General features: G+C 59.7%; 1 protein-coding gene across 4 annotated transcripts; it reads left to right on the top strand.

The window, feature by feature from the left end:
- Positions 1 to 1,024: 1,024 nt before the first annotated feature.
- Positions 1,025 to 10,301, top strand: LOC138999930 (kallikrein-6-like). Of its 4 annotated transcripts, none has more exons than XM_070402147.1 (7): positions 1,025 to 1,186; positions 2,807 to 2,877; positions 3,320 to 3,367; positions 3,708 to 3,864; positions 7,297 to 7,544; positions 9,000 to 9,136; positions 9,666 to 10,301. In XM_070402147.1, the coding sequence occupies exons 2-7, from the start codon at positions 2,838 to 2,840 to the stop codon at positions 9,822 to 9,824; spliced, it is 789 nt and encodes a 262-aa protein (XP_070258248.1). In that variant the 5' UTR covers positions 1,025 to 1,186; positions 2,807 to 2,837; the 3' UTR covers positions 9,825 to 10,301. The 4 variants fall into 4 exon arrangements, with proteins under 4 accessions (XP_070258248.1, XP_070258251.1, XP_070258250.1 ...); XM_070402150.1 differs by having other exon boundaries at positions 1,026 to 1,186; positions 2,844 to 2,877; XM_070402149.1 differs by lacking the exon at positions 2,807 to 2,877 and having other exon boundaries at positions 1,027 to 1,186.
- Positions 10,302 to 13,554: the final 3,253 nt, after the last annotated feature.

Genomic DNA, 13,554 nt, shown 5'->3' with positions numbered 1-13,554 from the left:
GTGCCCTGACCCCCCGGGGCTCCAACCGCGCAACCTTCGGGGGCGTGGGGAGGGCGTCCTAACCACTGACCCACCCGACCGGGGGCTCTGGACAATTCCATTTCATTCAAGATAAAAAGGCGGCGCCAGGCCCCAGCTGGTGCGGAGACAGGCACAGTTGCAATCAGCTGACCTCGCTGCCCAAGGACCTTCCTGAAAGCCCTGCGCCCCCCCCCCCCCACCCCGTTTTCCTTCTCAGGCCCCGCAGTTCCCAGGTCCCTGTGATCCCCCACGCCCGAGCGCAGGTCCCTCCTCGCAGCCCCGCACACCCCCCGCTGCTCCAGCCCACGCCCTCCACCTCCCCCTCCGCCGCCTGCCCTTCCTGGACACACCGGCCCCTCAGCTCAGCTCCTCCTGCTACTTCCATGGTCTCCCCCTGTGTGTCCAGTTTCACCGGGTCCCCCAACCCTCCTGCGCCCCCACCCGCTTCCCCACGCCCCCCTCCACGTCTCCGCGGGGGGCCGGAAACCTGACACCCCGCTAGCAGGTGCGCCCCTCTCCCTGGCGCAGGGGGACCTGGGGCCAGGTAAGCAGCGAGATGTAGGGGCTCAGAGAATCCAGGGCAAAGACAGGCACAGAGCAAAGGATGGGGAAGGAAGCAGAGAAATAAAGAGACAGACGGAGCTGAATGCAGCGAAACACACACACACACACAGAGAGAGAGAGAGAGAGAGAGAGAGAGAGAGAGAGAGAGAGAGAGAGAGATGGTTGACCCGCCAGGGCCAGGGAGGGAAAGGGACCCCACACCCCAAAGGTGGACAGACTTGGAAGAGGGGCCGGAGGGTCAGGAGCCCTGATACCCGGCCGAGGTGGGTGGACAACCAAGACACTAGAAGGGGACTATGTGTGTGTTGGGGGGGGGGGGTCACAGGGGGACAAGGGAGCTATTGAGCGCCGCCCGCCACCCGCCTTCCTGGAAGCGAGGTTGGGCAAGGAGCTGCCAGGAGCGTGGCTCGGGGCGCTGGGGGTGGACAAAGCCGGATTGTTCCAGGCCTTTCCCCACAGCGCCCCGGCCTGCACCCCGGCCTGCGCCCCGGCCCCGGGCAGGGTCGAGTCCCAGCCCGGTGACACACGCTCTCTCACTGCTGGCTCACTCTCTCGTGGGGACAAGGAGGTCACCCGCACGCTCAGAGGGACTTGACGGCAGGTTGGTGAATCACCCCAACCCCACTGACCCCGCGCGGCCTGGTTCCCAGGGCACCAGGGCTTGTGGGTCCTGAGCAGGGACAGACAGGGGTGGTGGGGCCCCTGAAAGCCGGGCGATGCTGGGTTACCCGGGAGCCCACATGTCGGTCCTCAGCCACTTTCTTGCTCAAAACCTAGAGGGAATGAGGAGGGGCGAGGTCCCATCTGTCCCTCTCGACACCCAGGGGTCAGCTCCCAGCCCCTCCTCCCTCAGACCCAGGGGTCCAGGCCCCCAGACCCTCCTCCCTCAGACCCAGGGGTCCAGGCCCCCAGCCCCCTCCTCCCTCTGACCCAGGGGTCCAGGCCCCCAGCCCCTCCTCCCTCAGACCCAGGAGTCCAGGCCCCCAGCCCCCTCCTCCCTCTGACCCAGGGGTCCAGGCCCCCAGCCCCTCCTCCCTCAGACCCAGGAGTCCAGGCCCCCAGCCCCCTCCTCCCTCAGACCCAGGAGTCCAGGCCCCCAGCCCCCTCCTCCCTCAGACCCATGGGTCCAGGCCCCCAGCCCCCTCCTCCCTCAGACCCAGGGGTCCAGGCCCCCAGACCCTCCTCCCTCAGACCCAGGGGTCCAGGCCCCCAGACCCTCCTCCCTCTGACCCAGGGGTCCAGGCCCCCAGCCCCTCCTCCCTCAGACCCAGGGGTCCAGGCCCCCAGCCCCCTCCTCCCTCTGACCCAGGGGTCCAGGCCCCCAGCCCCTCCTCCCTCAGACCCAGGGGTCCAGGCCCCCAGCCCCTTCTCCCTCAGACCCAGGGGTCCAGGCCCCCAGCCCCTCCTCCCTCAGACCCAGGGGTCCAGGCCCCCAGCCCCTCCTCCCTCTGACCCAGGAGTCCAGGCCCCCAGCCCCCTCCTCCCTCTGACCCAGGGGTCCAGGCCCCCAGCCCCTCCTCCCTCAGACCCAGGGGTCCAGGCCCCCAGCCCCTCCTCCCTCTGACCCAGGGGTCCAGGCCCCCAGCCCCCTCCTCCCTCAGACCCAGGGGTCCAGGCCCCCAGCCCCCTCCTCCCTCTGACCCAGGGGTCCAGGCCCCCAGCCCCTCCTCCCTCTGACCCAGGAGTCCAGGCCCCCAGCCCCTCCTCCCTCAGACCCAGGGGTCCAGGCCCCCAGCCCCTCCTCCCTCAGACCCAGGAGTCCAGGCCCCCACCCCCCACCCCTCTTCCCTCAGACCCAGGAGTCCAGCCCCCGCCTCCCTCCCTTCCCTCAGACCCAGGAGTCGGGGCTCCCAGGGCACTTAGGGACAATGTGCTCCTTCCTGGAAGCTGGGGTCAGGGGTCATCAGGAGCAGCACGGTGGCGGGTGGAAGAATGTGTGTGGGAGGGCAGGTGAGGAGGAAATGGGCGGGGCAGCCTCCAGCCTCGGGGACCTGGGAGATGTGGGTTAAAAGGAAGCTCAGGAGCTTCTGGGGAAAAGACCAGCCACTTGCAGGGAAGCCCGGAGCCTGGAGTATCCGTCAGGCCCTCGACGTCCTGGTCCCACAGCCCCGACCTCTGCCGCTGTCCGCCTGCCTCGTTCTCTTTCTCTTTCTGGGTGTCTGTCTCTCTCTCCTGTTTTTGGGGATCCTCACTGCCTTGCCAACCCCTCTGCTCCGCTCAGCTCCCTGTGTTTCTGACTCTCTGCCTGTGACATGCAGTATCCCCGGCCCGGTAGGCAGTGGCCCCCAGCAGGTAAGACCGCACCGCACCCCAGGATCTGCAAGTGTGGGGGTGAGCAGCAGGCGAGTCCAGAGCCGAGGTGCGGAGGAAGATGCATGGGGAGGAAGGACTGTCAGGGGCCCCTGGGGCCAGCCCTCCCTCTTACTAGGCGGGCAAACGCCACCCACCGAGAGGAGAGGCTTAGAACGACTGCCTGTGACTCCTGCTGCACCGAGTAGCCCCTGGGACCAGCAGGGGCAGTGCTGGGGTCTCCCTGGCCCCTGGCTTCAGGGGACCCTCAGCTGGGAGGCAGGGGTGTAGGAGACCACACATCGGGAGGCTGGATGAAGATCAGAAGGCAGGGGTCTGGAGAGCAGGGCAGGCCAGGGAGGAGCGGGCGGGAGGAGGGAGAAGGGGGAGGGGCCTGCGTGGGGCCTGAGCGGGGCCTGATGGAGCACTTGGCTTCCCCTCCCAGGACCGGCCATGAAGACGCTGATTGCAGCCCTGGTCTTGACCGCAGCAGGTGGGGGAAAGGCGGGGTGAGGGATTGGGGAGGTTTGGGGACAGGGTGGGGGTTGCTGATGGGGCAGAGATTAGAACTGGAGATGGTGGAGGTGGGAGCCACACAGGCGTGGAGGGGGAGGGAGGGTGGGGGATGAGGAAGATGCGGGAGACGAGGTGAGAGACGGGGGATACAGAAGGGAAGGGGATGGGAGATGGCCGGGAAGATGGGGGTGGGGGGGGGGGGGGGCTGGACACAGCTGGGTGTGGGGATGGGGGCCATCTGGATGACTAAGACAGGACGGGGTTCGCACCTGCTCTCTCCAGACCTCCCCTCTGACGCTGCCCCCCTCCTCCCGCAGTCCAGGCCGAGAGGAAGGATAAGGTGCTGTCTGGCGGGCCCTGCGCGCGGATGTCCCACCCCTACCAAGCCGCCCTCTACAACTCGGGCCAGCTGCTCTGCGGAGGGGTGCTCATCCACCCGTCGTGGGTCCTCACGGCCGCGCACTGCAGAAAACCGTGAGTTGCCACACCGCGGACACGGGGAGTGGTGGCAATTAGAGCCCGCCGAGGTCTTGCAGACTTCAGTCAGGCACGGAATGGCACGCGTGTTCCCCCCCCCCCCAGCCCGGAGCGAGGCCATCTGATAACCAGTCTCATTTGGCCAATAGTTAATTGAGCTCTGAATATGGGCCAGGCGCCTCGTGGGGCCCTGGGGATCGAGCCGGGAAGAAAACAGGCAGAGCTGCTGCTGCTGCTCTGGTGAACTTGGCCTTCTCCCCGGGGAGCTGGTGGTGCAAGGAGGAGCCTGTAGGGAGAGACGGGTTCGTTCTAGGTGCAGGGTGAAGCCCGCACAGGCGGGTTTGAGTCTGGGCAGCAGCAAGATCTGATTTCGTTGTCAGAAGCGATCTGGCTACCTTGTGGGACGTGGACGGGGCGAGAGGAGGTGAACGGGTGCGTGAGGAGGCCCCGGCCACACCGTCCGTCCGTCCGTCCGTCCGGCGCCATAAGATGCTGGCTGGGGCCAGGATGCTGGCTGGGGGCATGCCAACAGAAGTTAGAAACCTTGGGAGTTCTTTGGAGACTGAGCCAGCAGGACTGGGTGATGTGGGACGGGAGAGGAAGAGAGCGAGCAGGGCTGGCCTCCCAGGATTTGACCTGGACGACCGACGGGGGTGTTAGGTTGTGTCTCTGGCTGCGTCGTCGGGGGAAGAGAGAGAGAGCAGCAGCTTGGAGACAGGCCCGGGGCCGGGGGAGCGTCAGGCATTTCTGCTTTTTGCCAAGATGAGTCTGAGACACCTGGGAGCTGGCCAGGAAGGATGCCAGGTTGGCCGCTGGCGCTCCGGGGAGAGGTCAGAGCGGGAGGTAGAGATGAAGGCGTCATCCGCGAGCAGGTAGTACTTAAAGGCACGGCACCGGATGAGGTCACCCAAAAAGCGGGCCCGGATAGAGGAGCGGACAGGGCCTGGGACAGATCCTCGGGGCACGGACGACCGCACGTTAGATGAACAGCCGCTGTTTGGCGCTAACGGCGGCGGGCCCGGTGCCCTGGCGAAGCAGTGACATTCCGTTTCCACGGGAAGGGCCTACTGGCCCCATTTTGCAGATGAGGAAACTGAGGCTCAGGGAAACAGCCAGGGACGACTCCCGTGTGTGGCAGGCAACTGAGACCTCACCTACTGTGGGAGGAGGGGGTCCCGTCATGGACTCAGGGACCCCAGGGTGGGCTCCGCCATGCTCAGGGAGAACTGGCCTCACCACCCCCCCCATCCTCATTCATCCCTTCAGTGCCCATTGACGGAGAGCACCCACTAAGGGCCAGATTGGGGTACAGTGGGGATTCAGGAGGGGATGACGGTCCCTGCCCCTGGGGACACCGGGACAGAAAGACGGTTAGCAAACCAACCCCTGAAAAAATGGTATAATTACAAATTACCCCGAGTCCCGTGAAGAAGGACAGGAATGGCTTCTGGAGAGAAAAGAGCAGAGGCACCTACTGTGGGTGAATGAATTGAAAGTCAAACTGAGGCACGGAAAACGAGACGGTGAGGCCCAGGGAAGCTGAGGGGAGAGCATTTAGAGCAGGAGAAACACAAGGCAAAGGCCCTGAACTGAGAACACTCTGGAACGTTACCAGTTCACGGGGGGGGGGGGGGGGGGGGGGGGGCAGAGAACGGTGGGACAGGACCCTTGGGCTGTATTCTGAGGGCCATGGGGAGCTATGGGAGGCTTTTGAGCAAGGGAGTGGCTCTTGGATCCATTTCACAAGTATTTCTTGAATACCCGTCATGTTCCAGGTACTGGTCTAGGCTCTGAGGATACTGTATCTGAACAAAACAAACATCCCCATCTTGATATTCTAGAATCGCGCCATCAGCCACATATGGCTCATTAAATTTACATGAATAAAAAAGAAATGGCCCTAGCCGGTTTGGCTCAGTGGACAGAGCGTCAGCCTGCGGACTGAAGGGTCCAGGGTTTGATTCTGGTCAAGGGCACATGCCTGGGTTGCAGGCTCAGTTCCCAGTAGGGGGCCTGCAGGAGGCAGCCGATCAATGCTTCTCTCATCATTGATGTTTCTATCTCTCTCTCTCCCTCTCCCTTCCTCTCTGAAATCAATAAAAAATATATATATTTTTTTAATATATATTTTATTGATTTTTTACAGAGAGGAGGGGAGAGGGATAGAGAGTTAGAAACATCAGTGAGAGAGAAACATCGATCAGCTGCCTCTTGCACGCCCCCTACTGGGGATGTGCCCGCAACCAAGGTACATGCCCCTGACCGGAATCGAACCTGGGACCCTTGAGTCCGCAGGCCGATGCTCTATCCACTGAGCCAAACCGGTTAGGGCTATATATTTTTTTAAAAGATGAAATGAAATCCCAAATTCATGAGCCATGTTTCAGGTGCTCCGTAGTTGCCTGTGGCTAGTGGCCACGGTATCACGTAGCGCAGATAAATCTTCATCATTGCAGACAGTCCTGTTGGGCACTGAGGTGATGGTAGGAGGAGAGACAATACAACAAGTAAATATTTAACAACACATATATTATACAGAAAAGAATAATGATAGGTTTTCTGCTGGAGAAGAAGACGGGAGCGGGAGATAAGAATTACCTGCTGGGGTGGATATTTACATCTTAATTGGGTTGCAAGGAAGGCCTCAAATGAGGAGGTGACATCTGAAGTAGGTGAGGGAGGGAGCCATGCAGATATCTGGGGGGGGGGGGGGGGGGGAATAGTTGCTGGCAGAGCAAGCAGCCAGTGCAAAGGCCCTGGGGTGGGAGGATGACTGTTGTGTTCAAGAAAAGGCAGGGAAACCAGTGTGGCCGGAGAAGAAAGAGGTTGGTGTGTGTGTGTGTGGGGGGGGGGGGGGGGGGCGGGGAGGTGGTGGGAGGAGATATCTGTGAGGTGACAGGCAGACTACGTAGACCATGGTGAGTACTTCGGTCTTTCCTCAGAGTGAGTTGGGTGTCATGGGAGAATTCTGAGCAAAGGGCAGGACCAGCTTAGGTTGTTGAAACATCTACGGCTGTTCTGTGGAAGATAGACCACAGAGGGCCAACGGCAGAAACAAGGAGTCCAGCGAGGTAGCTACTGCGGTAGCCCGAGTAAAAGATGATGGTTGCTCAGACCAAGACGGTAGCAGTGGGGGAGGCGCGCAGCTGTCAGATTCTGGGTACACTTTGAAGAGACGAAAGGATTTCCGGAATGCTTAGACGTGAAATAAAGAGTCATGAAGGCATGAAATAAAGAGTCAAGCATAGTCTCCAAGTTTATGCTGGAAGGATAGAGTCGTCATTTACTGAGCTGGGAAGACGGAAGGAAACAAGGCCAGATAGTTCGTGGTGGACCAGGCTACCTCACTTCCCACCGCCACCCCATCTGGAGTCTCAGCCGCAGCCCAGGGGCTAAAGGTGAGACCCCCGCCCTTTTCCTCTCTCCCAGGAATCTTCAGGTCTACCTGGGGAAGCACAACCTTTACGAAAGAGAGAGTTTCCAGGAGCAGAGCTCTGTTGTCCAGACCGTGGTCCACCCTGGCTACAACGCGGACACTCATGACCAGGACATCATGCTGTTACGCCTGACGCGCCCAGCCAAACTCTCGGACCGCATCCGGCCCCTGGCCCTGGAGAGAGACTGCTCGGCCAACCGCACCAGCTGCCAAATCCTGGGCTGGGGCAAGACAGCAAGTGGTCAGTAAGATGGGGAAGCAGGCCAATGGGTCCTGGGTAAGGTGGGCCAAAGGGTGAAGGGTCAAAGGTGAAGGTGGTCCGACAGTGAGGACCAATGGGGCCGTGTGTCCCTGGTGAAAGGTCAAAGGGGAGGGGAAGACAAATATGGAAGTGGGGCTAATGAGTGACTAGCCAATGGAGAAAGTAGACCAACGGGTGAATGGTATGGCTGGATGGGCCATAAGATGATGGGTCAGTGAGGAGGGGGAAGGGCCCATGGGGAGATACCAATCAGAAAGGAGGCCAGTTGTCGAAAGGGACCAATCAGGCTGCCCTGATGATCAGAAGGGGTGAGTGGAGGAGGGACTAATGGGAGAAGAGAGATGAATAAAGCAGGGGAGCCAGCGGAAGGGTGTGAATTGAGAAAGTGGATGGGTAGAGAGAGCTAATGGGGGAGGGACCATGGGGGAAGAGTGAATAGTCAAAGGGAGTCCCTAGAGGAAGAAAGTAGTCCAGTAAGTCAGCAGGAAACATTAATGGTGGGCCTGTAAGTGAAGGACCAAAAAAGAAGGTGCCCTATTGGATGAAGGGCCAATGGAAGGGCAAAGCCATTTAGGGAAGGACCAATGAGGGAGATGGACCATTGGATGAAGGGCCAATGGAAGGGCAAAGCCATTTAGGGAAGGACCAATGAGGGAGATGGACCATTGGATGAAGGGCCAATAGGAAGGGAGAGCCAACGGGCAAAGAAGGGCCCAGTTAGGAAAGGACTAATGGTCCAGTGATGACCAACCAGGATGCGCCAATGAGCAAGGATGGTCCAATGAAGGGCAAAGGGGTGTGACAGGGGCGGTCACTGTTAGAGGAAGCTCTGGAGGTCGGCTGGAACTACTGGAGAAGGTGGGGGCAGTGGAGGAGAGAGAAGCGGAGGCAGGGCCTAAGGCAGCGATGGCGAACCTTTTGAGCTCGGCGTGCCAGCATTTTGAAAAACCCTAACTTAACTCTGGTGCCGTGTCACACGCAGAAATTTTTTGATATGTGCAACCATAGTAAAACAAAGACTTCTATTTTTTTGATATTGATTTTATATATTTAAATGCCATTTAACAAAGAAAAATCAACCCCAAAAATAAGCTCGCGTGTCACCTCTGACACGCGTGTCATAGGTTCGCCATCACTGGCCTAGGAGATAGGAAAAACCAACAGGAAATGAGGACTCATGAGACGGGAGGGACTAATGAGGAAGACGAGCCAACGGGAGGGAAGAATGGCATAAAGAAGGACCTATCAAGAGTCCAGGCCAATGGAAATGGGTTTTAAGAATAAGAGACAAATGGGGAGAAGGGAACCAGTGGGCAATGGGGACCAGCAGAGGAGGGAGGAGTTGTAGGGCTCGGATGGTCGCTGGGGAGGATGTGGGAAGGATGGGTTCTGAAGTGAGCCCGCCCCACCCCCTCTCTCTCTCTCTCTCGTCAGGTGCGTTTCCTAACACCATCCAGTGTGCAGATGTCCACCTGGTACCTCATCAGGACTGTGAGCGTGCCTACCCTGGCCAGATCACCCAAAACATGGTGTGTGCTGGGGATGAGAAGTACGGGAAGGATTCCTGCCAGGTGAGACCGATGACGGGACCCTCCAGCTATACAGCAAAGGACAGAGACACGAAAACACAGACAGAGACAGGAAGAGAGAGACACACACACACACAGAGACCTTACTGGGGCTTTACAGAGATAAGCTGGGAGAGACTTTGAGGCATGAAAAGGGTGAGAGAGCCCTGGCTGGTTTGGCTCAGTGGATAGGGCATCAGCCTGCGGACTGAAAGGTCCCAGGTTCGATTCCGGTCAAGGGCACATGCCCGGGTTGCGGACTCGGTCCCCAGTTGGGGGCGTGCAAGAGACAGCTGGTCAATGACTCGCTCTCATCATTGATGTTTCTATCTCTCTCTCCCTCTCCCTCTCTGAAAGCAATAAAAAATGTGTGTGTGTGTGTGTGTGTGTGTGTGTGTCTGTCTGTCTGTCTGTCCCTGAGTCTCTCCCTCTCTGAGTGTCTCTCCCTTTCTGCATGTCCGCGTCTCCTCCTGTCTCTCTGTCTCTGTCTCTCTCTCCCTGTATTACTGACTCTCTCCCTCTTTCCCCGAAGGGCGATTCCGGGGGCCCACTCGTGTGTGGAAACCGTCTCCGAGGCCTGGTATCATGGGGTGACGTCCCCTGTGGATCCAAGGAGAAGCCGGGAGTCTACACCAACGTGTGCAGATATCACCAGTGGGTCCGGAGAACCATTTGGGCCAACTCACTCTGACATGTGGCATCCAACCCTTGACCTCGACCTCTCCGTACCGCCTCCAGGACATCTCTGATCAAGACCGTGCCTCCTCCCCTCCAACCCCGCCCAGAATCAACCCTTAATGCTTCATTCTGCCTGATTTTACCCCAGCCCCATCCCTGGGGGTGAGCGGGGACCCGGGCTGAGGTCTTGCCCCCACCACGAAGAGAAAACAGGAAACTGGCTTCCGAGCAGCCCTCCCTCCTGATGATCCCAGGGGCATGTTGTCTCCCCGCAGAGGAGTGGGCACGCGCCTGGAGAAACCCGGGTTGGAACCCCAGCTCTGCCTCTTGCTACCCGTGCAGACTCTCATCTGTAAAATAGGGACAATAACACTGTGCTCCTCATAACTCAGTGGCCGCCGTTGGGAGGATTCAAGGTCTGGAACGTGGGAAACACGGGCACCAGGGCCCGGCACGCCTGCCTGCTGAATAAAGAGTAAATTTCACTGCTGGTGACACTTGTTGTTTTTCTCCCACTTCTGCTGCCCTGGGACCCAGCTATGCTTAGTGCTTCCAGCAGCCTGGCCGGCTTAGGCGGTTAATCCTCCAGGGTCCGTGGGAGATGGTGCTAGGCCTGGAACGCCAGGCGGAAGAAGCTGGCCTGGATCCTGAGGACCCTGAGGGAAGGATGGACGGGGTCAGATCTGGGTATTAGAATATCTCACTGGGGTGCATTCGAGGTGGGGGGATGGGCAGGGAGGAGCAGACAGCCAGAGCTGAGTGAGGACCCAGGCTTCCGCATGCCTTCTGGGGTTCTCCCATCAACATGCACCACGAGTGACCCCAACCTGTGTCCACCCCTCTGTCCCCAAACCCCAGGCCCGGGCCTGTCCCCAGAGAGGCATTCTTCTCTTACAACCCCCACGGCCCCATCCCTGAGGAAGACAAAACAACATCTAAGTCACGTGGGGCGACTGGGGCCCCCCCCCCACTGGCACCTGCCTTGACTGGCCTGGGGCCTGTGGGCTGGGGGCAGCTCCTGCATTCAGCATCTGCCCCCTGGTAGTCAGTGTGTGTCATGTGACCGGTTGTTCTGCTATTCAGTTGATTTGCATATTAGGCTTTTGTTATATAGGACTAGAGGCCCAGTGCACAAAAATTTGTGCACTCGGGGTGGGGGAGGGTGGTCCCCCAGCCCGGCCTGTGCCCTCTCGCAGTCTGGGACCCCTCGGGAGATAACGACCTGCTGGCTTAGGCCTGCTCCCAGGTGGCAGAGGGCAGGCCCAATCCCTAGGTGCAGCCCCTGGTCGGGCTCAGAGCAGGACCAATTGGGAAGTTGGGGCGCCGCCCCCTGTCACACTCAAGGCAGGGTTGATGGGGAGGTTGCTGCGCCACCCCCTGTCACACACAGAACAGGGTCGATCAGGGGGTTGGGGAGCTCCCCCCTGTCACACACAGAGTAGGGCCGATAGGGGAGTAGGGGCACCGCCCCCTGTCACACACAGAGCAGGGCCAATGGGGAGGTTCTGGCTCTACCCTGTCACACACAGAGCAGGGCCCGTGGCGGGGAGGGGGTTGGGGCGCCTTCCCCTGTCACACACAGAGCAGGGCGGATAGGGAGGTTGTGGCCCCGCCCCCTGTCACACACAGAGCTGCAGGGCGATCAGGGGTTTTGGGCTCTGCCCCCTGTCATGCTGATCCTGGTGCCGGGTGCCTCGCTGCTCCGCTGATCCCAGTGCTGGGAGGCATATTACCCTTTTACTATATAGAATAGAGGCCTGGTGCACGGGTGGTGGCCGGCTGGTTTGCCCTGAAGGGTGTCCTGGATCAGGGTGGGGGTCCCCACTGGGGTGCCTGGCCAGTCTGGGTGAGGGGCTGAGGGCTGTTTTCCGGCTGGCGAGTAACTGAAGCTCCCAACCACTCCTTGTTTTCTTTTTTTTTTCTTTTTTATTCTGGGCCAGCTTTAGCTCTGAGGCCTCGCTGCTGAAAACATCGATACAATGTTGCAGTCTGGCTGGCTTTCAGTCCAGCTTCTTATTTGCAACATAGTACATAGTTGCTTAGAGTTGCAGCTGAGAGGCCGGCAAGTTAGGTGGGAACGTTGGAGTCCGCAGTCACTGAAGCAAGCAAGCCTCCCTGCTCGCTTCAGTGCATGGCTGCCGGCCACCATCTTGGCTGACAGTTAATTTGCATAAGGATACGCTGATTAGCCAATGGGAAGGGTAGCGGTCGTACGCCAATTACCATGTTTCTCTTTTATTAGTGTAGATATTTTCCCCCTGTGCACTAAGCCAGCCTCAAGGGCTCTCAGACCCTCCTCAGGACAGAGTGAGGGAGACAGCTGTGACCTCCCTTCAAGGCATGTGACCTCCACCAGGCCAGCATCTGTGTCCATTTGTCTTGGGTAGATGAGCCAGGCGCACAGTAGGTGCTCAGCCTGTACGTGCTGAATGAGTGTGTGGCTCTTACAGCCTCGTGGGGACAAACACTTGGAGTCACAGTGAGAGATGTTTGCACAGAGTCGGGGGCACCCAGAAAGACCGGATGGAGAAGAGGTCAGGAGAGGCAGCCCCAGATGGCCCGGGACCAGGGAGGGACAAGTCGCCTTTGGGGTTCCCCACCCAGTGCCCCATTTCTCAAAGGGCCAGGAGCCACCCACCCCCTCAGCCTCAGGTGGCCCTGCCCAACTTTCTCACCCACGCCTGGCTGTGCAGCTGAGCCACCGCACCTGCGGGGGGAGGGGGGGCTGGATCCTGACCCCTTTCTGCTCCCTGCTCCGTAGCACCAGGGTGCCGCAAGAGAAGGGGTTGTGGGGTGTCTTGGCAAAGTGGCCTGAGTTTTCTGGACCCAAAATGCAGGGTTGGAGAGCCGGAGGGACAGAGAGAGAGAGAGAGAGAGAGAGAGAGAGAGAGAGAGAGAGAGACTCAGAGAGAGGTTGAGGAGGATCGAGCACAGGGGAGGAACGATACAGAAACCCAGAGGTGGAGAGAGATTGACCAGGAATCACAGACACACGAAGGGGCAAGGATATGATGGTGGCCATGGTTGGGCGGGCGCGCCTCACAGCTCTGAAAACTGTACGTGTGAAGTTCGCACGGTTTCTTGCGCCCCAGTTATCTCTCCATTAAGCCGTTTAAAAAAAAAAATAAAGAAGAATTGCAGCGGGTATTTGACAAGCAAAGTGCTCTGAAGCATTCAAAAGAGAGAGGATCGTGGAGACGCAGAACAAGGGCAAGATGTGGAGCCACAGAAAGGCCCAGGGGGAGGGAGGGAGGAACAGACACGTTGAGACACAGAGAGACGGGGATTGGAGAGAGAGAGAGAGAGAGAGAGAGAGAGAGAGAGAGAGAGAGAGAGAGAGGCAAAAAGTGATCCTCTGTGGACACCTTATCCCGAAAGAGACTCATAGATTCGGGGGGAAGCCAAGAGGGAGAGACTGGAAGGTGGACGAGTTGGAAACGCGGAGACGAGGGTTGGAAGGGTGACAGGAGGTGAGAGCAGGCGCGGGGAACCGGGAAAAACCTGGGGCCGAGCCGCGCGCCCTGAGCGCAGACCCCTCCCCATCCCGAGGCCAGGAGGCGGGGAGTGGCTGTGGGGACTGGGTGGGGGGGTGCTCTGGGGGCGGAAGTGGGGGCAGGCGAGAGGAGTGATTGCTAAGACCCGCCAGGACGCCTCACTCCCCGGGAATGCGCCCTGGGCGGCCGTGGGTGGTTATAACCCAGACGGGGTGCCGGGCGCCGGGGAGGAGGCGGCGGCGGCGGGAC

The sequence above is a fragment of the Myotis yumanensis genome, unplaced genomic scaffold, assembly GCF_028538775.1.
Source record: "Myotis yumanensis isolate MYYU_CA2020_CCGP unplaced genomic scaffold, mMyoYum1.0.hap1 SCAF_23, whole genome shotgun sequence".
Classification (NCBI taxonomy): Eukaryota; Metazoa; Chordata; class Mammalia; order Chiroptera; family Vespertilionidae; genus Myotis; species Myotis yumanensis.
The sequence above is the reverse complement of the archived record's forward strand: the minus strand, read 5'-3'. Positions and strand labels throughout refer to the sequence as shown.